General features: G+C 43.4%; 1 protein-coding gene across 15 annotated transcripts; it reads left to right on the top strand.

Annotated features, from left to right (window-relative positions):
• The first annotated feature begins 199 nt into the window (after nt 1-199).
• LOC110488530 (myelin-associated glycoprotein) lies at nt 200-25500 on the top strand. 15 transcript variants are annotated; one of them, XM_021560764.3, is made up of 13 exons: nt 200-537; nt 13619-13761; nt 14825-14964; nt 15242-15317; nt 16459-16827; nt 17117-17413; nt 17871-18128; nt 19871-20131; nt 20263-20565; nt 20861-20960; nt 21624-21726; nt 22117-22170; nt 22875-25500. In XM_021560764.3, the coding sequence occupies exons 4-13, from the start codon at nt 15272-15274 to the stop codon at nt 23034-23036; spliced, it is 1953 nt and encodes a 650-aa protein (XP_021416439.1). In that variant the 5' UTR covers nt 200-537; nt 13619-13761; nt 14825-14964; nt 15242-15271; the 3' UTR covers nt 23037-25500. The 15 variants fall into 15 exon arrangements, with proteins under 15 accessions (XP_021416439.1, XP_090054330.1, XP_090054347.1 ...); XM_090198193.1 differs by having other exon boundaries at nt 428-537; nt 13619-13754; XM_021560771.3 differs by lacking the exon at nt 200-537 and adding an exon at nt 4890-5138.
• Nucleotides 25501-25741: the final 241 nt, after the last annotated feature.

The raw sequence follows: 25741 nt of genomic DNA on the forward strand, positions 1-25741 counted from the left end.
GTACAAGGTAAGAACCCTGCTGCCACCTGCTTGGTACATCAGCTCCACCAGCACACCAGATGTTGCTGTGTCACCCTGCTTTTGGATAGATCTAATGATATGAAATCAAATATGCAAACTTTAAGCGTTCTATAGATAATTATAAACAGAGTGGTTCGAGCCCTTTATGCTGATTTGACTGAAAGCCGTGGTATATATTGAAACGTGTTTCACAAAGGAAGCCAAACAGTCTTTTAGTCAATGTTATTCAGTCACTACAAACTGCTTGACACCACAATGTAATGTTTTGCCTATATAAAGAAAGTGGTTTATGACAGATTTACCCAATGGGTATGAATCCATATTACAAGTAATACAACTGATACAGAATTGTGTTTTCCCTTAGTTTTCTTTGATTGATTCACCGAGAGAGAGGGAGAGAGCGAGAGAAAGAGGGAGGGAGTAGGAGAGAAGGCAGATGCCATAGGAACCAGCAAGTCTTCCTCTCCTATCTGCTGGGCATTTGAGTGCTTCACTGGGTGCATATCAACTGATGAGGTAAGAGCTATACTAAATGTATGGGACTTGTGTTCTTATGTTTGCTTTTAGCTTTAGATTACTAATCTCGATTTTATTGCAATTATGTTAATTGACTTTTATTGACTTTGATTACTATTGCTAATTGCATCCGTCTTTTCAGGGCTGTAATACCTAATGGTATTCTTGCGTAATCCTACTTTATTTGATAGTCGGCTGAAACGCTTCCATTGTATCCCATTGTGTTTGCCTTTAATACCTCACACTGTATTGCATGCTCTGTATCAGGGTACCATTACAATTCATTACGAGTTCACAAGGTATGGTTCGCGAGTTCAGCCTCGTGTCTCAAGTGTTTTAGCACATGGTTGTTGGCAGTCACGTTCATTCTTTGGTGACAGGATGAGTGTGGCACTGTGAGAGTGAGTTGGTGACCTTTTATAACATACGAGTTGTTTTCATGTGAAAGCTGTAGAGGTTTGGTACCAGTAAGGCTTTAGAAGCCTCGATATAGCAACGGAGCTTCTCTCCTCATCCGTGGTCCTTTTTTAAGGCTGAAAACAACATCATGACTCACACCAATTCATTAATGCTAAGGCGTGGACAGTATGTTGGCTTGGGTCTATTTGCAGCAGTGTAACAGAACATCTAGGATAGCTAGATGGGTATGAGTGCTGTTTCATATCCCAACAAAGTTTTGTTCTCTTATTCTGTTCTTATTCGAGAGGGTGGTCCCATTTTTGCTTTTAGATAATAAGATGAGGTGCCTCAGGAGAAGGGTCCATTGGGACAATCAGTTTAAATAAATACAATTCAGTTGATCTTGGCATTATATCTCAGTATAGTTGACTTAATTCCCAAGATAAAGCCAGAATTGGGTATGAGGCAAAGTGGGGCACAGATTGGGGAGCAAATGTGCCTTGGGGAGTAATTCCTCCGTTCCACAGGGACACAAGCCAGTAGTGACAGTGGGTGTACAACAGACACATCCAATAATCTAGTGACCTGATTCCTTTGGACCCAATAATGGCTGGAACAGATGGACGTAATGACAACATGTTCATTTCTATGTCATAATGTCATGAGACTTCAATGATGGCAGAATGTAGCAGAAGGTTCCAGACCTGGGTTCAAATACTATTTGAAATCTTTCAAATACTTTGAGTGTTTGCTCTAGCCTGCATAAAGTGCCAGATGGGGTTTGCATTGTTTTGATTATTCTATTGATCCATTAAACCAGGCAACTTCAATAAAGCATCAGATAAAGTATTTGATTTCAAACAGTATTTGAACCCAGGTCTGGAATGTACCAAGATAGCAAGCTAGTAGTGTCAGAAGATCATGAGAAATGTTAATCAATGAGAGAGAAAATAATGAGTTTACGGATCTTACAAAAAAAAGAAATGACCAGTGAGAGTAGTACCGTCAGAGCATTTGACTGTTGTACTGTTACAATCTCCATCCGACAGCCAGAAGAGGACCTGCCACCCTTCAGAGCCTGGTTCCTCTCTAGGTTTCTTCCTAGGTTCCTGCCTTTCTAGGGAGTTTTTCCTAGCCACCATGCTTCTACGTCTGCTGTTTGGGGTTTTAGGCTGGGTTTCTGTATAGCACTTTGTGACATCGGCTGATGTAAAAATGGCTTTATAAATACATTTGATTGATGTCTCTCTACTGACACCCTGTATGCGTACCAATAACTTAATTTTTTATTTATTTAACCTCTATTTAAGTAGGCAATTCTTATTTACAATGACAGCTTAATTGTAAAGACCTCCCGGCCAGACCCTCCCTTAACCCAGACGGCGCTGGGCCATTTGTGGTCCGCCCTATGGGACTTCCAACCCACGTCTTTGGTGACGCCTCGAGCACTGCTAGACTGCTGCTCCTCTTGGGAGGTCACAAATGACAACCATGCATCTCTCCTGTCCACCAAAGGTGGATGGGTAGGTGTGGATTCTTTCTCAGTGTGTGCTCTGCTCTCATCCTTTCTCCTTGGCCTGGCTATCTCTGTCCAGCAAGAGCCCAAACCCCCCCCAAAATCATACACTACAATAGGGGGATATTGTGTGTGTGTGTGTGTGTGTGTGTATGTGTGTGTGTGTGAGAGAGAGAGTAAGTGTGTCTTTGTGTATTTGGGGATGGTAGTGGGTGATGATGGTGGGGATGATGGTGAACTAGAAGAAGCAGAAGAAGAAACATGATTCACTTGAATGCTGCCATGACCAAACAATGGAAGACTAATGTGAGAAATCATAGAACAAGAAGGGCGATGGGTCGAATTAGCTAATGCCACCAGAAGAGAGAGAAATCCAACAAGAGAGAGAGAGAGGAGCAAGAGCAGAGAGAAAAGGGGATTGTTGTGATTAAAAGACAATTATCTGTGCACATCGACTTCCCAGTGTTGTGCGGTGTCAGGCTCGAGCTGTGCTGTTCTTTTCACCCAGCAGGGCCTGGGAGACAATGGCTACTGTGTCAGGACAGGAGGGGGTGGTAGCAGGGTGGGTTGAAGGGGTGGAGGAGTCTTGGGTGGAGAGAGGTTCAGTCAAGGGGTGCAGGGAGCAGCTCCCCTTACCATTGTGTTTTCATGCTCTATTTTCTAAGGCCTGAGCAATATAAACTGTATACGGAGTCTGAAAAGCATCAGGAACACCTGCTCTTTCTTTGACATAGACTGACCAGGTAAATCCAGGAGAAAGCTATGATCCCTTATTGATGTCACTTGTTAAATTCACTTAAATCAGTGTAGAGACAGGAGACAGGTTAAAGTGGAGACAGGTTAAAGAAGGATTTTTAAGCCTTGTCACATTGAGACACGTTTGTGTATGTGTGCCATTCAGAGGGTGAATGGGCAAAACAAAAACCTTAAAACCTGTGGAGACAGGTTAAAGAAGGATTTTTAAGCCTTGTCACATTGAGACACGTTTGTGTATGTGTGCCATTCAGAGGGTGAATGGGCAAAACAAAAAATGTAAGTGCCTTTGAACGGGGTACGGTAGTAAGTGCCAGGCGCTGTGGTTTGTGTCAAGAACTGCAACGCTGCTGGGCTTTTCAACCTCAACAGTTTGTGTATATCAAGAATGGTCCACCACCCGCAGGACATCAGCCAACTTGACACAACTGTGGGAAGCATTGGAGTCAACATGGGCCAGCATCCCTGTGGAATGCTTTCGACACCTCGTAAAGTCCATTCTCCCACGAATTGAGGCTGTTCTGAAGGCAAAACTGTGTGCAACTCAATATTAGGAAGGTGTGCCTAATATTGTATACACTCAGTGTATATCTCAATATCATAATTAATATAATATTAATATTATTATCAGGATGTGGATATATGCCATGTGCGTATGATTGGTTTTCAGCATTTAACCATATTTAGACCTTTCCTCTGGCCCTCAAAACACTTGTGAATGTTCTCATACTGCAGTTACAGTCACTGTAGTCAATGGGTCATGTTCAGAGGGCTCATATCATCCGTCACATCGTTATTGTTATGATTGTTTTTACCGTGAAATAAATGTTTGTAAATATAATGAACAACAATATAAACGCAACAATGAAAAGCTCATGAAAAATGGAACCAACTTTACATGTTGCATTTATATTTTTGTTCAGTAAATATATTGCCTGACCTTCCTTTATAGTACATTTGAGTTGTCAACCTTCAATCTTGGACAAGGTCATAGAAAATAGGGCTGGAGGAAAGAATAGGGCCTCTTGAGAACTGTAAGGGAATTTTTGACAATGCGTTCTTGGTTTATGATCTGGTCACAAAGGAAGTGATGCAGTTTTAGGTCACATGCCCCTCACTGTGCCCTCAAAACCAGTTCAGTATGGTTCAGCCAAAGGAGAAGTTTAAGGACTTTCATTATTCTCAATATCCAGCCGTTTAGAAGATTGTGGTGGCAAATGTATTGGTCAAGCCCTCTATTGGTCAGGTTAGGTGGCAGCTACAAGTACCGTAGCTATAGTTCAAAAAGGTCTATAGATTACATATGGACATGAGTGGCATATACTATATTAGCCTCTGAGAGGTCTTCTACCACAAAACAACAACCATTTCCATACAATGACATTGCTATTTTAATTCCCATCTCTGTCTTAACCCTGTTTGTCCCCCTTCTCCGGCGTCCCTTCTTCCACCCCCTTTGGCGTAGTAGTGACCTCAAACAAGGACATTGCACTCCATCAATCCAAAACAAACGAATATGCTCGGACCCATCCAATGTTAAACTAATGGCCGTGTTGGATGGAAAGGGTCTTGGAGCTCAAAGCCTCACCCACATGTGTTGGGATGAGTGGGAACAGTGGAGGTCATTGTGGCCAGGGCGGTGCGGGGTGTGCATTTATGAATGGCTGGGCCTCGAGGCGAAGGCACAGAACAATGCTGGTACACTGAGGAGACTGATTTCCATATGGGAGAGAAGGAGGGAGGGCAGTTTATTCCTCCCCTCTTGATGGGGCATGGTACAGAGAGGGGCGAGAGGTCTCTTGATGGCAGCGTGAGCGGTGGCGTGATGGTTAGAGTATAGTAGTACATGTGCTTGTTGTTGGAGACAGGCTTGTTGGCACTGAGGCTAGAAGCCCAAGAGAGAAACGCCTGTGACACTCACCTGACTGCACAGGTGAGTAAAAGCTCTGAACAATGTCATTTTCATGGAGTTAGTTGGAGTTAATTGGTCCATGGAGATAGTTGGAGTCAGTTGGTCCATGGAGTTAGTTTGTTTCATGGCCATGATTATTTAATGAAAGCTATTGACTTGGTTGCTCAGTGCTTCTTGGCCTCTCTATGTGTCATACCTTTTGTTAGAGCTGTCTAGGTCAGTGGTTTTCAACCGGTGTGCAGAATTTTTTTGAGGGTGACCTGACCTGTGGAATGCACGTGGAATTTTGACTTGGGAGCACCAGTGCGCTCAGCTAATACATTGACAATACATTAATACAATATTGGCATTGGCACATGGTTACATCTCTGTCATTGTTTTTCAAGTCCAATGTGTTCAGGCCTCTCATCAAGAGAAAAGTAATTTGTATAATTTTACTTTGCCTGCAAGAACCATTAGCACAGGCAAGTCTGATTAGGCTGAGCTGTACCACAGCCTCTACCATAGAAACAAACCGACCATGGCTTTGTGTCCGTGGTTGAACCTTTTTAATGCAGAAAACCGCTCCTCTCTAGCGCAAACCGTTCACAACGAAATACCTATTTTACCTGAGCACATTTAATTGTTTTTCTGCAGTGGATTCTTGGACGCTCTTAAAGGGGTAGCCTACAGCCTACAAGTGATTCATAATGAGTAAGGAACTATGCAAACTATTTAAAACATTCTAATAAACCCTATTTAATCTATTTTTAAAAATTGTCACAGAAAATAGAAGATTTGTAGTATGGATCAGATTAGATGGAGGTCATTACCACTAAATAAATGAATAGGGGAATGTTAGGTTTTCTGTAGAAATGTTTATCACATGGAGGTGTGCCGCTGTTCATAAAAGTCTGGGAACCACTGGTCTAGGTGCTGACTTTGGATGAGTTATTACACCTGAACGACTCTTGCTTTTCTACAGTAATATTGAAGGTATGAGGAGCAGTGTCTGTATGATGGTTCAATGTGTCCTCATTAATACAGTGACACAGCAAATGTGTTGGATTTCAGTTGTTTTTCGTTTAATACTCAGCGGCATGACTTGAAATTGGTAAGACATTGAGAGTGAAACGAGAATGCGTCTTTTACCTTGTATTCTAAGGTGAGTGTGTAAGTGAAGTGGCAAATGAGCAAGTGAGGGATCTAGTGATTGAGTATTGTGTGAGTTTGTGTGTATCTGCATTTGTGTGTGTGTGTGTGTGTGTGTTTGCATTTGCGTGAGTAGGGGCTAGTGAAAGCCATGCAATAATCAAAGGACAGATTTTCCTCCAAGTACCACACAGAAATGAACAGTTCCTACTTTTACCAGAGCTTTTGCCAGTGTCTCACCACAATTACTTAGAATTCTGAAAGCAGATACAACAGCAGATGAAGATTCCAAATCTAAATTCGGACGGACTGTTTTGAGCTTATTGTGCCATAAGGTCCATGTGTCCTTTCTTTGGCTCTTCTCCTGCGTGACCGCTGATGCAAACAAAATACTTCATAGGAGTGAGGAACATGGTATTAACTGACACACTCCTTCAGTCTATATGTTGTACAAAAGGAAATACTAGTGTGGGAAGGGATTCGGACATTGGGAAGGTTTGGGATTCGGACATTGGGAAGGTTTGGGATTCGGACATTGGGAAGGTTCGGGGGAGAATTGAAAATGGCGATACGTATCTTTCCGCAGTAGGTCTTGGCCTCCTGCCTGCGGGGCTATGCAGGTGACTGCTCTGTTTGTCGCCCCCTACTGGGCAGGGCGGAAGAGAGAGCACTCTAATGAGCGAGGAGGCCTGTGGCTCACCATCTGCCCACTGTGCTGGGACTGCATTTGGCAGCACTTTACTGGATACTGGTCCAGAGACACACGGCTGCCAGGTAGAGGATACACACATTAGTAAACACACACACAAATGCACTCTTGAATGCATGCAGGTGCACAAACACACACACAAATGCACTCAGAAAATACACCCCCGCATGCAAATCAAATGAAATGTTATAATCAAATGAAATGCTTACTTACAAGCCCTTAACCAGCAATGCAGTTTTGCGAAAAAATACCTACAAAAATAAGAAATAATAGTAACAAATAATTAAGAGCAGCAGTAAAATAACAATAATAAGGCTATATACAGGGGGTACCTGTACCGAGTCAATGTGACCGGTTAGTCGAAGTAATTGAGGTAATATATACATGTAGGTAGAGTTATTAATGTGACCATGATTAGATAATAACAGAGAGTAACAGCAGCATGGGGATGGGTTGGGTTGGGGGGGGGGGGGGGGGGGGCAATGCAAATAGTCTGGGTAGCCATTTAATTAGATGTTCAGTAGTCTTATTGGTTGTGGGTAGAAGCTGTTTATAGATGCCTCTTGGACCTATACTTGGTACCCCTTGCTGTGCGGTAGCAGAGAGAAAAATCTATGAGTAGGATGGTTGGAGTCTTTGACAATTTTTAGGGCCTTCCTCTGACACCGCCTGTTATAGAGGTCCTGGGAAACTTGGCCCCAGTGATGTATTGGGCCGTACGCACACATACAGTACCAGTCAAAGGTTTGGACACACCTACTCATTCAAGGGTTTTTCTCTATTTTTTACTATTTTCTACATTGTAGAATAAAAGTGAAGACATCAAAACTATGAAATAACATGTGGAAATATTGTAGTAACCAAAAAAGTGTTTTATATTTGAGATTCTTCAAAGTAGCCACCCTTTGCCTTGATGACAACTTTGCACAATCTTGGCATTCTCTCCAACAGCTTCATGAGGAATGTTTTTTTCAACAGTCTTGAAGGAGCTCCCACATATGCTGAGCACTTGTCGGCTGCTTTTCCTTCACTCTGCGGTCCAACTCATCCCAAACCATCTCAAGGGGGTTTAGGTCAGAGGATTGTGGAGGCCAGGTCATCTGATGCAGCACTCCACCACTCTCCTTGGTCAAATAGCCCTTACACAGCCTGGAGGTGTGTTTTGTGTCATGTGTCATTGCCCTGTCCTTGAAAAAAAAATGATAGTCCCACCTAGCGCAAACCAGATGGGATGGAGTATTGCTGCAGAATGACGTCATAGCCTTGCTGGTTAAGTGTGCCTTGAATTTTAAATAAATCACCTACTGTGTCACCATCAAAGCACCATCACACCTCCTCCTCCATGCTTCACGGGGGAAACCACACATGCGGAGATCATCTGTTCACCTACTCTGCATCTTACAAAGACACAGTGGTTGGAACCAAAAATCTCAAATTTGGACTCATCAGATTAAACAGATTTCCACCGGTCTAATGTCCATTGCTCGTGTTTCTTGTCCTAAACAAGTCTCTTCTTCTTGTTGGTGTCCTTTAGTAGTGGTTTCTTTGCAGCAATTCGACCATGAAGGCCTGATTCACACAGTCTCCTCTGAACAGTCTCTAATGAACCTATCCTCTGCAGCAGAGGTAACTCTGGGTCTTCCTTTCCTGTGGCGGTACTCATGAGTGTCAGTTTCATCATAGCGTTTGATGTTTTTTGCGACAGGTCTTGAAGAAACGTTCAAAGTTCATGAAAAGTTCAGATTGACTGACCTTCATGTCTTAAAGTAATGATTGACTGTTGTTTCTCTTTGCTTATTTGAGCTGTTCTTGCCATAATACGGACTTGGTCTTTTACCAAATATGGCTATCTTCTGTATACCACCCCTACTTTGTCACAACACAACTGATTGGCTCAAATGCATTAAGAAGGAAAGAAATTCCACAAATTAACTTTTAACAAGACACACCTGTTAATTGAAATGCATTCCAGGAGACTACCTCATGAAGCTGGTTGAGAGAATGCCAAGAATGTGCAAAGCTGTCATCAAGGCAAAGGGTTGCTACTTTGAAGATTCTCAAATATGAAATAGATTTGGATTTGTTTAACACTTTTTTGGTTACTACATGATTCCATATGTGTTATTTCATCGTTTTGATGTCTTCACTATTATTTTACAATGTAGAAAATAGTAAAAATAAAGAAAAACCCTGGAATGAGTAGGTGTGTCCAAACTTTTGACTGGCACTGTACATGCACACACAGATACTGTACAGGCACTGTACATGTCACACCTACATTTTGTCATCATTTTACAGGTTGTAATTGTGGCCTTATAAGCAGTACTCTACCTCACACAGACTGTGTCATGTGGAGTGACGGTGGAGGGGTGGGCTTCTCACAGGCAGCTCTGAGTGCTGTGTGTGTGGGAGGGGGGAGCGGGTGTGCTTTAAGACCATCTGCTCCTTGGAGTATTTTAGTGGGGGCCAGAGCTTGTGGACCAGTGCGCGTCACAGGCGAACAGCAACGCAAGCTGTGAGCTGGCCTGTTCCGGAAAATTCCTCCAGTTTCTGCCTCACAATGGGCAGTGTTCCGCATACAGTGTTTCCTTTATTCATATGAGCCACCAGCAAGCTTCACATACATACAGTATATGATATTAAGAATACAAATTATCTTGGCTGAGCTGGCTCCTTCTCTTGAGGACAGTGGGGCCATTTGTTATTGGTTGATCATTTGGAATATGGAATATGAGTCATGGTAATATGGCAAGGTGTCATGGCCTGTTTCGGCCTGACTGATTCTGTGTCGCTAGTCTCATTGTTGCACTAGACGTCATGAACATAGTGCACACTGCATATGGCCTAGTGTAGGCTATGATTTTTATCTTTGAAGAATAATTGTTAGAATGAAATTATAGGGCTAAGGATGCCTGTGATTATTCTGCCTATTGTGTTGGCGCTGGGATAATACAGCCCCCACAGGCTATGTGAAACTCTATGAAGAACAGGAGGAGTGGTGGAGTGTACGCCTAGGGAGATTATCAACTGATAAAAAGTAAGCTGTCCTCCTCTCCTCCGTGACCCGGAAAACGATAAGTGGTGGAGGAGAGCATCAATTCGTTAGTTGGCGAATGAAGAAGTGTCCTCCTCTCCTAGATTATCTACTTCAGCAGAGGACGCACAAGAGCGTCCCAACGGCGCCCAGCACGGAAGGGTTTTAACGTCCGCCACACCCCCTTTGAATCAGCTGTTGTTTTCTCGAAGGAGAAAAGCATGCACACTTTTAAAAATGATAAACTACTTATCCTTTAACCTTTAAAATGTCTTGCACAACTAGCTACCTTTGTTTGTTTTTTAAATCACTTTACACATTTATTTGGGGATTCCACCCCTAGAAACGTCATTTGCCTGATGACGCGCAAGTGGAAAAGGGGAGTGTCATTTCATACAAGCACATTTGTTTCCAGATTCCCTGAACAGAGGAGAGGATGCAGGAGGCGAGCAAAACCAATTGAAACTCTCCCATAGACTCCTAAAGGGGAATTTGTGTTGCAGTCATTTTTACAATGTGAATGTTCCAAGAGTGAAGGTCCACACTAAGGTCATTTAGTGTGGATGACCTTAGTGTGTACATTTCACCTAAGTATTTATCACAATACAGACCTGTGACCTCTAGCAGTGTAATGTTGTTATTACTGTATAACACACAGAAACCAACAATCATGAGTAAGAAACAACTTTATAAAAATATTTCATCAATGTGTTATTTTTGTCTCTATACCATTAACTAAAGTATAGCAGTTTGGAAATGTTGCTGTGCCAACATTGCTAACAATGGCAATGCGATAGTGGTCAGATTAGCAGATGAACATGCATAAAGTTGTGCCAAATTTTTGAGAATGACACAAATATTAATTTTCATAAAGTCTGTTACCTCATTTTGTACGATGACAATTTGCATATACTCCAGAATGTTATGAAGAGTGATCAGATGAATTGCAATTAATTGCAAAGTCCCTCTTTGCGATGCAAATGAACTGAATCCCCCAAAAACATTTCCACTGCATTTCAGCCCTGCCACCAAAGGACCAGCTGACATCATGTCAGTGATTCTCTCGTTAACACAGGTGTGAGTGTTGACGAGGACAAGGCTGGAGATCACTCTGTCATGCTGATTGAGTTCGAATAACAGACTGGAAGTTTCAAAAGGAGGGTGGTGCTTAGAATCATTGTTATTCCTCTGTCAACCATGGTTACCTGCAAGGAAACAAGTGCCGTCATCATTGCTTTGCACAAAAAGGGCTTCACAGGCAAGGATATTGCTGCCAGTAAGACTGCACCTAAATCAACCATTTATCGGATCATCAAGAAATTCAAGGAGAACGGTTCAATTGTTGTGAAGAAGGCTTCAGGGCGTCCAAGAAAGTCCAGCAAGCGCCAGGACCGTCTCCTCAAGTTGATTCAGTTGTGGGATTGGTGCACCACCAGTACAGAGCTTGCTCAGGAAGTGCATCTGCACGCACAGTGAGACAAAGACTTTTGGAGGATGGCCTGGTGTCAAGAAGGGCAGCAAAGAAGCCACTTCTCTCCAGGAAAAACATCAGGGACATTCTGCAAAAGGTACAGGGATTGGACTGCTGAGGACTGGGGTAAAGTCATTTTCTCTAATGAATCCGATTGTTTGGGGCATCCGGAAAAAAGCTTTTCTGGAGAAGACAAGGTGAACGCTACCGTCAGTCCTGTGTCATGCCAAAAGCAAAGCATCCTGAGACCATTTATGTGTGGGGTAGCTTCTCAGCCAAAGGAGTGGGCTCACTCACAATTTTGCCTAAGAACACAGCCATAAATAACGAATGGTACCAACAGAGCACCTTCTCCCAACCATCCAGGAACAGTTTGATGACGAACAATGCCTTTTTCAGCATGATGGAGCACCTTGCCATAAGGCAAAAGTGATAACTAATTGGCTCGGGGAACAAAACATTGATATTTTGGGTCCATGGCCAGGAAACTCCCCAGACCTTAATCCCATTGAGAATTTGTGGTCAATCCTCAAGAGGCGGATGGACAAACAAAACCCCACAAATTCTGACAAACTCCAAGCAATGATTACGCAAGAATGGGCTGCCATCAGTCAGGCCAGAAGTTAATTGACAGCATGCCAACGCGGATTGCAGAGGTCTTGAAAAAGAAGGGTCAACACTGCAAATATTGACTCTTTGCATCAACTTCATGTAATTGTCAATAAAAGCCTTTGACATTTATGAAATGCTTGTAATTATACTTCAGTATTCCATAGTAACATCTGACAAAAATATCTAAAGACACTGAAGCAGCAAACTTTGTGGAAATTAACATTTGTGTCTTTCTCAAAACTTTTGGCCACGACTGTAAGCTCTAAGCTCTGTAAATGTTTGAAATGACTTAGGAGGAAACCTCCCCCAAGTGGACACGTACATACACACACAGGCACACACACACACACACAATGACCATGGCGCAGGGAAACACTGCTTTGTCCCAACGACAGCGAGTGGAGGAGGATGAGGGGATGGGGGAAGGAGAGAGGAGGAGGCGGAGAGGAAGGTCACATAGCTGTTGTGTCGCCGTAAGGGCCACAGTGCGAAGTGTGTTGGCACGCCGTGTGCCTCATGTGTGTAGGGGTCTGTGGCATGCTGCACATTCATTTGTACAGGCTCCAGTCTGTGAATGAGGTATTCACTCTGACTCTACCAACCTTCCGCCACCCAGGCCTACTCAGCCCATCCTCAAGTGCGTTTGTGTAGGGATTCCCTTGAAAGCATCCATGGCTTGGTGGATGTAATCATTTGGCCTATGGCTTAAAGGCTCTTGGAGACAGTGACTCACGCCACTTAAACTGTAACAACCGCTCCACTATGAAATAGAAGTATTCTTTGTTGCGTTGATATGTAGGGGGTCCTTCTAGTTGCTTGCTGGACCATGTTGTCATCCCACATCCACAAACATAGCTTATGCAGGAAAATATTTGGTGTGTGTGTGTGTGGTCCAACGGAATGCTCAAAACATTTTACAACACCAAATGTCTTATTTTTTTGGGGTAATAAAATAAGAACCATTGTTGTTCGTATCTAGATCAGAATCCCAGGTTTGCATCTTTTGGCTTAGTTTTTAAAATATTTACTCATTTTGTTTGCAAACGGTAGTCAACGTGGGCACCGTACAATAACTAAAGCCTCTAACTGTGGGGATGTATGATTCCAATGGAACTGTTTGGAAATGGAGAACATTCTCATCTGTATGGGTATAAACCCAGTCATACTTATCTAGTCACACTCACTAGTCATAGTGATATTATGGCTACACTTACATTCACCCCGAGGTCACTGGCTCTTTGTGGATACAGTAGGTCCTAGCAGGGAAGTTATCTAATGCTAGCAGGGTTGATTTGACCTGGTTGTGAGAGTCAAAAGCCTGGTCCATGGTCTGAGACAGAGAGACGGGCAATAGCAGAGAGGGCGATAGAGGAGAGGAATGCGTGTAGTGGGCCTAGAAAAAGGCAGAGAAATGTTTGAATTCACATTCAAAACTACCCACCACACACATTCACCACAGCCTGCAGCTCACACAGTCTCTCTTTCCCTCTTTCCATCTCTCTCTCTGCCACTGTCCCTCTTTCTCTCCTCGTCCCCTGTCCTAGAATCCATAGAACCCGACAGACAGGATTTTTCCACCTGTGGAGACCCACAAGGGAAGCACACGCTCGGGGAGAACGTAGAACCGACAGAACCCGAGGGAAGGAACCGAGAGGGAGCCGGAGCCTGGTGCTGAAGCTGGTATGAGGCAAGTGGTCTGTGGCTGGTCTCTGTGCTGGCCGTTTGTCTGCCAATCAATGGCTCTCGTTGTTGTTGCTGGTGGTGTCAGTGCCCTGCTCTCCGGGCTATTATGTTCCTCCTGACATGGCTGATGTGTTGACTCTCAGCTCAGACACAGTCCCTCTCTTGGGGTTTTGTCTAATGCAGATGGTACAGCTTGACGCAATGTTTTTAAAATGTTTTAATGGCATTGGCTATGATTGCCATAACCTGGAGCCTCATGGTTTGGTTGAAAGGGGTCCAAGTCAACTTTATAAGTGATCTGTATGTGGACTGTACATTTTACTTTGGATTTCAAATGTGTGTGTGTGTGTATAAGTGTTATGACACTATTTGGAAATACGCATGAGCATGCTGTTTGTGTGCGTACAATCGCTTGTTCGAGAACGGGATGTTCGTGTCCCTCAGCCCAGAATACCCTCTCCTTGTTGTTGCCAAACTGCATAAAACCAACAGAATTTGCCCTTATTTTCCGTAGGAACACAGCTTATCAGCCTATAGACTGTCTGGGGACGTAGTGATGTGTTAATCATGGAGCTCTCCAACACAATCCACTCTTAGGCCCACCATCTGCAGCCACCGGCTGCTCGGAGGGAGGCTAAAGACAAGTCCTTGCCTCCATAGCATCATGGATGACATACAGGGGGAGACACAGACTGGTAGATACAGAGTAAAGGGTCCAAACAACCAACGGACCAAATGATGATGGTTGACGCCATGATGTCATGTAGTGGATAAGGGCCTAGGGACTAGGGTATTGAGTCATTGTTCTGAACAGGGCCCAACAGTGACTGTCTGTCGAAGACCTGGGACTTACGTATGAATAGCCTAATGAGTGACTTTACAGGCACTCACACCATGCCGTCTGAGTGAGAGCGCGCGAGAGAAAGAGAGAGTGTGCGTCACCATGTCTATGTGCCAGTGCCTGTGAAGAACCCGAAGAGTCCGTCTCAGGCAGCAGGGCTGATGACATCGCCTGATGCTCATGTCAATTGTTGTGTGTGTTTTTTTTATTTTTTATTTTTTTACAGAGAAGATAAGGGAGAGGGCTGTTGAGGTGTCTGGGTGTGATTGGGCGCCCTCTAGTGAACATTATTACTACTGCTACCACCAAGCTGAGGAATCAGACATTTTCTGTCTTGGCTACTTTTCGCCCATTGAACAATTCAAGGTAATAGTCAGTAATGTCTATTGTCTTTTTACACACAATCATATTGACTTTTGCCATTGTTACCTGAGATAAAAGCAACATAGGCTAATTATAATATTTTTTAAAAAATGTATCATTTAACCATTGCATTTACATGTCACCACTACTGACATTAGTTATATGTCACTATATTGGCATATTCAAAATATATCACTTAGCATTGGGCTCCATTGGTCCAGAACAGAATGGTAAAGGTTGAAGTTGTGGCTGCGTAATTGAGGTCCGATGTTTGTTGCAGAGGTCTCCGGTTCAGGGTTAAATAGACACCATGTGGTGTTTGGAGCTGCTTCTGCCAGTGTTGCTAATCATCAAAGGTAAAACTTTTATGTTTCTCATTCCCTATTCAGTGTGAATAACTACTCGATTACACCACAACTCAGACTGGGGAAATTCATTTCAAGACTACAAATGTAATACCAGAAACGAAGTAATCCAGAAACAGTTAAAGTCGAAGTTTACATACAGTTGAAGTCTGAAGTTTACATACACCTTAGCCAAATGCATTTAAACTCAGTCTTTCACAATTCCTGACATTCAATCCTAGTAAAAATTCCCTGTCTTAGGTCAGTTAGGATCACCACTTTATTTTAAGAATGTGAAATGTCAGAATAAAAGCAGAGAGAATGATTTATTTCAGCTTTTATTTCTTTCATCACATTCCCAGTGGGTCAGAAGTTTACATACACTCAATTACTATTTGGTAGCATCGCCTTACTAACTTGTGTCAAACATTTAGGGTAGCCTGCCACAAGCTTCTTACAGTAAGTTGGGTGAATTTTGGCCCATTCCTCCTGACAGAGCTGGTGCAACTGAGTCAGGTTTGTAGACCTCCTTGCTCGCACATGCTTTTTCAGTTCTGCCCACACATTTTCTATAGGATTGAGGTCAGGGCTTTGTGATGGCCACTCCAATACCTTGACTTTGTTGTCCTTAAGCCATTTTGCCACAACTTTGAAGTATGCTTGGGGTCACTGTCCATTTGGAAGACCCATTTGCAACCAAGCTTTAACTTCCTGACTGGTGGTTTTACTGCATTGACCCAGTTGTCTTTTAGAGTGTGTCAAACTTACAGCAAACAACACTAAAACAAACGGGTACAGAGTAGATACAGGTTCCAACTGTCACACATGGCAGCAGGAAATCAGCCTAATGTTCCAGTGCTTTCTGATGGCTGGCTGGCGCCCAACTTGACTCAACCTTGCCCCTATCACTTAAACAGTGGTGCCAGTGGTGCCATATGCTTCCTCCACATAGGGTCTCTGCTCTTACCATCTCAACCAGGGAGAACATCATGATATCATCCTTTGTTCTCTCTATCTGTTCATCTTTTCTCAGTGATTCCATTTGAAACTGTAGATGTATTGTAGATTGACGGGTCATTGATACAGTATATAATTTCGCTCTCAATATTTCCATTTCCAATCTTTGTCCCATATCCCTCCTGCCCTCCCTCAGATGTCAGTGGCCAGTGGAATGTATGGATACCCAGGGACATCTCGGCCATGACCAACTCCTGCGTGGTCATCCCCTGCACATTCATGTACCCGTCCGGTATCCGGCCACACCGCGGTACCCACGGCATCTGGTACTTTGGTCAGCCCTACCCCCAGCTCTTCCCACCTGTGGTGATCAAGACGCGCACAGACATCGTACATGAAAGTTACAAAGGGCGTACCAAGCTCATTGGGGACCTGCAACAAAGGAACTGCACCCTGCTCATCAGTAATATAGGTACAGAGCACTCAGGGAGGTACTACTTCCGTGCCGACCTGGGCGGTGCCAACATCTACACCTACCCAGATTTCTCTGAGCTCAAGGTGCTGGGTAAGCCTGCTGAGAGGTTATGTTTACAATTGTTTACAATTGAATGTGTCACATTTATGGGCTGGATTGCCCTCGCCTCGTACTATATCTGTTTGTGCTGTCTTTCCAACGACTGTGGACACTGTTTGGCATGACAATGACAGTAGGAGTTGGCAAGCCCAAATATATCTGGGACAAGGCTAGGATTGTCTTAGCTGGGATTATAATTATTATAGTTTTAATGAGAATTGGTAAATATTGTGAAATGGTGAATCTTCACTCATTCGCTTATATCCTCTCTGTCCCCCAGACCAGCCCAACATTGACATCCCTGAGGAGATAGTCGCTGACGAGAATCTGGAGTTGACGTGCTATGCTCCAGACAATTGTCCAGAGAATAGCCCAGAGATCCAATGGATGTACACAGACTACCTGCCTGAACCTGAGTATACCTCAGACTACGTGGAAGAGAGCAACACAGCCGTGCTGTCCAGCACGCTCATCTTCACCCCCAGGCCCATACACAATGGTCAGCTGCTGGGCTGCAGAGTCTACTACCCCAACACCACCCTGGTCTATGAGAGACTCATCTCTCTGGATGTCAAGTGTAAGTGACCAACTGACTGTTGTCACCGAACCTGTAGCTTTGAATCCTCAAATTCTGTGAGAAGCGTGTCATTGGGACACAACAGGGGACACATTATGTAATGTGGCGGATTATATTAATATAGAAAAACGAATCATGCCGACTACGCCAAATGTAAATTAGCAGTGTTACACATATTTCTGATATACACATTGTAGAATCATTGTCAATATCTACAGTCATCCAATATTCTACATCTAAAGTAGAAGGATAGTAACTTCATTTAGAAATATATTGCATGATTGTGACATGGTATTCATTGGGTATGTTAGCCTGGCATCCAACCCTATTTTTCTACATTTCACCTTTTGTTTTTCTTTGAAACAATGATGAGTGCAGTGTTAGGTCGGGTTTAAGCAGGTTATACACTTGTCACTTTTAATAGTCTAACCCCACCTTCCCCTTCCTCTCACCCCAGATGCCCCTCGCTCGGTGATGGTGAACGTGTCCGTGGAGGTGATGGAGGGCAGCTCGGTAACACTGCACTGCGAGGTGGACAGTAACCCTCCTCCCAGGATCTCCTGGCTGTTTGGGGACCAGGAGCTGCTGTGGGACACGGCTTCCAACGCCTCGCTCTCCCTGGAGGACTTAACCCCCTCTCAGGAGGGCATCTACACCTGCGTGGGGGATAATGGCTATGGCGCTATGAACACATCCATGTACCTGGCTGTCTTGTGTAAGTGTCATTGTGCAACATGGTGTTTCTGTAATAATCAAAAATAGTTACATTTAACCATTGTAGTTATACAGTATGTCAACCAAGCTGACATTTTAGTTTATGTCATTTGCAGTGACATATGTGACCGACCGACTTGGTTCGGTCTTATTTAGTCAAATTTAAAATGGTGTTTTTTACATTGGATAAAAGTAAAGACTCGGAGCTAGAAAATAGTATATCACACACTGCAGTTGAGGAACAATGGGAAAGTCATTCTGCTTTAAAAGTTGATAAACTTATAACCTCACTTCTAAGAAAATGACACTTGAATGTTTTGGTAGACCTACTGGAGAGCTCTTCTTTGTCTACACCCATTAAGCATTGTTCACACCCTCTTAAGACATAGCCCCACCCATCTCTTTAAGGATTCACACGTGAGGCAAGATTTCAAGACTAAAGGCTGGTCTATCAACATGTCTGTAAACAGTTATCAATGAATTATTACAGGAAAATAAACTCACAACAAGATCATTATTTACAAGTTAACGGTTCGCTAATTACAGAAAATAGCTTACGGTTGTGAGTGTAAAAGCATAGCATTCTACCAGATAATTTTAGAACTTGGACACTGTCTCGTTGGTCTAACGTTATATCGGACTATGGTGCAGTTCATGCTGTTCTTCACATTACAGTCTCTGGTAAACACACACTATATCAAATAAAATCAAAGTTTATTTGTCACATGCACAAATAATGCACAAATAAACTGTACAGGGAAATGGTTACTTGCATAGTGGAGTATTTTGTTTAGACATGTAGATAACTAACTAGCTAGCTAAACAATTAAACATTATCCCAACTCGTAGCATTAGTACCCTGCATGAATCTACAGGTAGCTAAACTAGAAAATGGCTCTGAGATACGAATAATATTACTACACAGCTAACAGTACGCTTTAACTTGCAATGAAAATGACTTCCTGACAAAATTAGAAATGTATAATATCTGAAAATGTAGCTAGCTATACTCTCTTACCTGTATACAGTACATGGATGAACGCTTCTCCCTCTCTGTCACGGATGACATGGTTGCCCTTAGTTTTGAAGATGTAATCCAGAGACAGGTGTTTAACACAACAGACTGTTTTCTTTTCGACTCCCTCCGCATTTGCTATCAAACGCCTGAATTTTCTCCATCTCCTTAGCTATCATACTCTGCTTCCACCGGGAATTACACTGATTTCAAACTCGGTCCTCCAGAAAGTGTAAAACTATCTTTCCAAAACAAATCTGCTTAAGAAAAGATTACCTAGACATACTGAGCAGCTCAATATAGACAGAAGCACGCTACATGGCAGATAAATCCGAACTCATCTCTCAGCCTGTCCAGCCCATCCATTATCTCAACCAATCATGGCTAGTGGGAAGGTTCCTGACTTTTTCCGTGGCTAAACCAACTAGGCTCGTAATTTAACAATTCTATTCATATTTACAGATGGCATACACGTTTGTTATTAAGGCACATGAAAGTTCACATGATCAAGAAGGCATTTCTGCACCAAAACTTATTTTGATTAAAACATTTTTATGTTTGCAGTCAAATGCTTCTCCTGTGAAGTAGTGATGCGCAATATATATAACGATGTATTAGTCATGTGATAAACCTGGCCCATAGCTTCTTGCTCTTGTTTATACACAGTAAAACATTTTAACTCCTTTCATATAACTCTACCTTTCATCCCCTCTCTATCCTCCCTGCAGACCCTCCCAGTGAGCCAGTGGTAAACAGCTCCCTGACCGTTTTGGAAGGTTCCTCCATCTCCCTGCAATGTAGCACCCAAGGCAATCCCGCACCCACCCTCACCTGGCTGAAGGACGGGGAGCTGGTGGGCACCATCACTGCCGAGGAGGTGTCTGTGCTGGAGCTTCTGGAGCTCACCCCTCAGGGAGACGGACAGTACCGCTGCCTGGCAGAGAACGAACACGGACGAGCCAGCAGCTCCCTAAACATCACTGTGGAATGTGAGTGGGTCATCATGTCATGTGGTATCATAACATATCATATCGTATTGTACCACCTACATTACACCACGCTACACCATGCCATCCCACTCTACATGTCAGTCATATCCTTACCTCCACCCTCTCTTCAGACGCCCCTGTCCTTCTGGAAGAGTCCAAGTGCACAGTGGTGAGGGAGGGAGTCCAGTGTGTTTGCATGGCTACGGGTAACCCTGAGCCCATCATCGAGTTCTACCTCCCCGACAAGAACATCACCATCAACGACACGGACGGCCGCTACAACTACTACACGCACACGGACGGCCACACGTCCACGGGCATGATAAAACTACGGGAGAAGGGCGAGCGCCTGGGCAACGGTGCTGTCAATGTGCACTGCAGCATTAGCAACATATACGGGTCGGAGAGCTTTCATCTGGAGTTACAGCAGGAGAGTGAGTACACAAGTTCAGGTTTATGGTTAAACACAGAAACAAACGCATACAATTAAAATGCTACACGTTGTATAGCCAAGCATACATGAGAGATTGAACTGAAATCTGAAGTGTAGTACCTTTTATATGATATCTAGATTGACTGTATAAGTAAGAGCATAAACTGGCTACCCCATTGGCTTGATATGGCAATGGCATTATCTTGAATGTAAATACGTTATAGTACCAGGACCTAGCTAAACAGTATTTTATGTTTCTATATTGTCTTCAATATGATGTTCTTGTCCGATGTTAGAGAAGTACATGATGGCAGTGATTGTTGGCACCATCGGTGGAGTGGCTGTCATCGCCTTCATCATCGCAGCAGTGAGATATGTGGGCCATAACAACAAGAAGTGAGTATCCACCCTTCACTAACTGTGACAGGGGTCGATGCGAGTTACAGGTACAGGTCATTTCCTGTTTGAATCGACGATAAGGAAACACTTCAGCCTCGCCATCCATTCTAAAACACCTCTGTGTATTCATGAGTGAATGATTGATCGATGAACGGACTTGAGAATCATTAGTCATAAGTTATGCTAACGCCAGAGCGAGTTCAATTCATTTGCCATCCCTAGTCCCATTTCTGGAATCCTCTGAGATGGAGATCCAAAATGGCTGCCTGGTGGATTGGGTTAGCAAGCCAGACTAACCGTAGCCTATAGTTTGCAGGCTCAATTCCCTGCTTTGTACCCTTGACCTGCTATGCTAAAAATACAGCCACGGTAGCCTACTTAACTAAGGTGCTTCAGCATTATACCAATACATCACATTCCGACAAAAGCTTTTACTGAAAGTCGCTCCAAGAGAGGGTGTCAGCTCAACCGCAACTAAACCCATGAACCAATAACCACAACCATGAACGTCGACCACAACCATGAACCATGGGCCTGTAGATTATTAACTGCGTTGGGAAGCAGGCCCTTGTTTTAAAATGGATGCCCAGGCTTGGAGTGTCGCCCTGAGTTAGTTAGTGGCCATGAGACCGAGTCTGATCTTGTGACTCCACCCCCCAGAGAGAATGGCAACCCTGGGCAGGACCTGGTCTCTAAACTGGAGAACCCAGCGTTGTACTACAGCACAGTCAAGAAGGACAAACAATGTCTGAGGAAGAAAGTGGTGAGACATGTTGATGATGATGACTATAATGATGATAATGACCATTCTCAGATCTGTCTTAAACGTGAGAATGATAGCTTACCCGTTGCTGATACTGAAACTATACTATACCCATTCAATTCATGTCCTATTTTTGATGTAAAGTAAGGTTCATTCCATGGAGATATTCATAAATAATCAAAAACCTATATGACCTCTTATGTTAAAGAGAAAATGTAAACTTCCCCAGTCAACTACTGGCCTAGCCTGAGAATCCCAGTACCACTATAGCTATCTATCACAGTACCACTGGTGTAGCTGCCACCATAGCCTTTCCAGACATCTGTTTTCTGCTTCATCGCTTCTCTGCGTTCTTCTGTCTCTGTTTTCTCTTCCCTTACTCTTGCACAGCTTAAGACAGAGCTTCTGGGCTCAAAGTTTAACTCCATTCTAGAGGAGAGCACGGTAAGGTTCCTAAACAACCCAGCCCCAATCCCAACTCCAAGTCTCAGTGGTAGACAGCATCCCTCACACATCACAGACAGCAAAATTATGCGATGGCCCAAATTTGGCTCTAGTCTACAATATTACGACTTACCATTTTACCCAGTTAACCACTTGGTGTTACGGTCCTGAAGTGGATCTGTTGCATGAAATGTCCAGACCTTGCCTGGCAATGTGGCCCACATTCAGACCAAAAGTAACTATGGGAGGTTGTTAGGGCCACATAACTCAAGCCAGAGATGGCCCATAAGCAAAGTGCCAACCCTCCCCCAGTTCGCATCTCATACATTTGGACCAGATCTGGGCCATATGACTCATTGTGGTGCCAGAACTGAGCCACATTGTATGTGTCACAAAACAACCAGATCTGGCCCACAGTCGTCTGCTGTCTGAGATCAGCTTCCATGTGCTCTATTGCCTTTGATTTCCAGTACTACTGTTGCACGGCTGCCTCGATACTAACAGGATATGCTAAACCGCCTCAATCTCCTTGTTTTACGCCTCTGCTCACCAGTAACTACTAACCCTCCTTTCTCCTCTCTCAATGTCTGTCATGTTATCCCTTTATACTCTGAATGTTCTGAGGTGTCAATGGCATTGGTGGCACTGTGCTGATATAACCTGTGATTCTGAATGGGCCTTCTCTCTTTCCGTATCTTCAACAGGGAGAAGACGGGGATTATCAACCTGTGGGCTCTATGGCAGACCTGGAGAGGCAAGAGCTGAATTACGCCGCCCTGCAGTTTCTCGGGGGGCGCTCCAGGGATGGGGGGGCCTCAGGGAGGGGGGATGACGGCAGCGACTACACCGAGATCAAGGCCAAATGAATCGCGATCCTTCCCTGACCCATCGTCACCGCGGGACACAGTGGCAGCCATGTTGTCGCCCCCCTCCTCACGTCATTCGCCCCCTCTTCAAACGTCTTCCCCCCTCCCCCGTAGACTCCACCCCCAACCTTCACCGTCACACCAAGAACTCCCACCGTCTCCGCCCGTCCCTGAATCATCTCAAATGACGTCCCCGTTAGTCGACCCCCAAGCCTCCAAGGGGAACCCCAGTCACATCTCGCCACCCAGGACTGCTGGTAGCTACTTGCAGGGTCAGAACACGGCCCAGTGGACAATGTAAAAAGATCTTTGTATTATCAGCAGCTGTCGGTCTCCAGGCTCTTACTCTATTGTTCATAGTCAAACAATTCCCTCACAACAGGTGCAATGCGTTAGTTACTGTACTGTATCATCTAGATTCAATGTTGCTATTTCCATCTCTACACCATTAATTGTTGGCATTGCTTTTCTGGGGCTCCCCTTCTGTATGTCACCCTATATCATACTCATAGCTAGCCTGGTTAAACCAGATTGAACGCTGAGCTCACCAGTTTTCCTGTGAAACGCAGCGCAATCAGTTTGGATACCAGGCTAACTGTCTAGATCCATCCGTTATAGTTCTTCTCCACTGTGTCCGCTGCCAGTCGAAGTGTCAGGGAAAGGGGTGTGTTTTGTGCTTTTTCTTTTCTTATCTCTATTTCTGACCCTGGATCTGGAGGAAATGAGGGATCTCTTCTCTCTTCCTGATCCAGTGGTTGTCAACGCTGACCAGTGTTCAACAAACGTTAGGCCTGATACACATCCAATTGAAGCCTGTCATCTTCATCTCACATATTCTGTTCCAACATATAGTTCAATAGTGATGTGTGCTGTGACTCTGTGGCTTTTGATGATGATGAGAAATGAATATTTCTTTGATTTTATATAAAGAGAGAAAATTGATACTCTTACAGGTTTGTGGAGCCTCGAACACAAGGTTCTGCTCGTGCAAGAAGTGGCCTGAATATTTTTGTTTTTATGCATTATAAGCACTGATTGCATTGTGTTTTGCTCTTGTGGAAATATGCCGGGGTAACACAGAATGTTCTATTTATTCCGTTGCCCATGATTTAATTACTAGTATTTTTGGACGATGTTTTGCTAAGGGTAAGTGTTAACTTATCCTTAAATGGGAACCAATGGATTAGAATACATTTTTGGATCAATCTGGCATACATGACTCCACTGTAACACTCGCACAGCAGGACAAAATGTATCTCGTTGAGACAATGTGTGTGTGTGTGTATGTAAACAGTGCTGAAAGATCAGCGAACACTGATCACTGTGGGTGTTTCAAAAGATCACTTTACCTGAGACCGCTTCTCACAAAATGTCTACTTCAATGGTTGTGAAGTGTGAAATCGATGCCTAATCCTATAGGGTTGTATCAGAGGAGGCATTTGAGTGGCACAACATTGAAGTTGTTATACCAGTTGGTTGTGCTATTCAAACATACTTGATCAACTCATGTAATGTAATCTCCAAGCTCACTAATGGCAACACTAGATAACAATGACTGTTAATACAATATTAATAAGCTGCATATGGATGGGTAAAAAGATACTAGTATACATTATGTAAATAAATACCCTGCATGACTATTATGCTGTCAGCCATATGTGTAGATACACTACGGTATGTACATGTTCACTATTGCAACAATGGTTTACACAGGCAAGTCGGATACAGGTTCGGTAACACTTTAACTGACTTCTCTGTCATAAGGGTGACATAACGCTGTCATAACATAACACATGTCATTTTCGGTCATGAAAACTGATGTCAAAATACTGACAACCCTTTACACTGTCATGACACAAATGGGTATTTATGTAAATTAGTTGGCTAGCGGTATGCTAAGCCAATAACCTGACTGAAGCAAAGATTTGTGCCATGACGGTGTCAAGCTTATGTCAGCTGTCATGACTGTTTAATAACATATTTTATGTCATTGTTCTGACATGGTTAAGTCACTAGACCTAATGGCGGAGCGTTCAAGATGTGTTGCCCAACATTGAGACATGCCAATATGGACATCCGTTTAGTAACACTTACTGTCGTCAGTTCTCTTGAACGCCTCACGGGGGGGTTTATTTCTTTCTAAACCTGGGAACAAAATGGAGAAGCGTTGTTCATGTCTTCTCTAATTTGTTTGTCACATAGTGTGTTGTAAAGCAGATTTGTACTTTCTTTACTTTGTGGTATTCATTATTATTATTGTGATGATTTTTTTTTTTATATCTTTGACACAATAATTCCGATCAGAATTCTGCAATCCTTCTGCAAATTAGCACTGTTATTACTTAATGACAATAAGAGCTCTATGATGATGTTTGATCATTCTCTTTCTTTTACAAGTCTGTCCCGCCTCAAGCAAAGCCATCTTTCTTTGGGTCCAAACAACAAATAAATCAAGTAAACAACAGAGAATGGGACCAGTTCAGTTTGTTATCTATATAGTTGATATGTTTTCTCATACCCAAAACAGTATGGAAAATACACCCTGAACACATTCTATATCTCCATGTATTAGTATGACTTCATTGATACAGTATGTAACAGTTATTCCCCCCACACAATGAAACAAAGTACTATCTTCGGTTCACCCTTTTGCTATTTAAGTCACAGAAACACTGTTAACTGACATGATTTTAGAGAAAATTTGT

The sequence above is a fragment of the Oncorhynchus mykiss genome, chromosome 2 (assembly GCF_057628025.1).
Source record: "Oncorhynchus mykiss isolate SJ-2025 chromosome 2, ASM5762802v1, whole genome shotgun sequence".
NCBI classification, from domain to species: Eukaryota; Metazoa; Chordata; class Actinopteri; order Salmoniformes; family Salmonidae; genus Oncorhynchus; species Oncorhynchus mykiss.

Bases quoted from the DNA above. Each gene is read 5' to 3' on its own strand.
- LOC110488530 (XM_021560764.3), top strand. From the start codon at position 15,272: ATGTGGTGTTTGGAGCTGCTTCTGCCAGTGTTGCTAATCATCAAAG. The intron at 20,566-20,860 runs GTGAGTACACAA...GTCCGATGTTAG, and splicing joins TCTGGAGTTACAGCAGGAGA to AGAAGTACATGATGGCAGTG. The intron at 21,727-22,116 runs GTGAGACATGTT...ACTCTTGCACAG, and splicing joins AATGTCTGAGGAAGAAAGTG to CTTAAGACAGAGCTTCTGGG.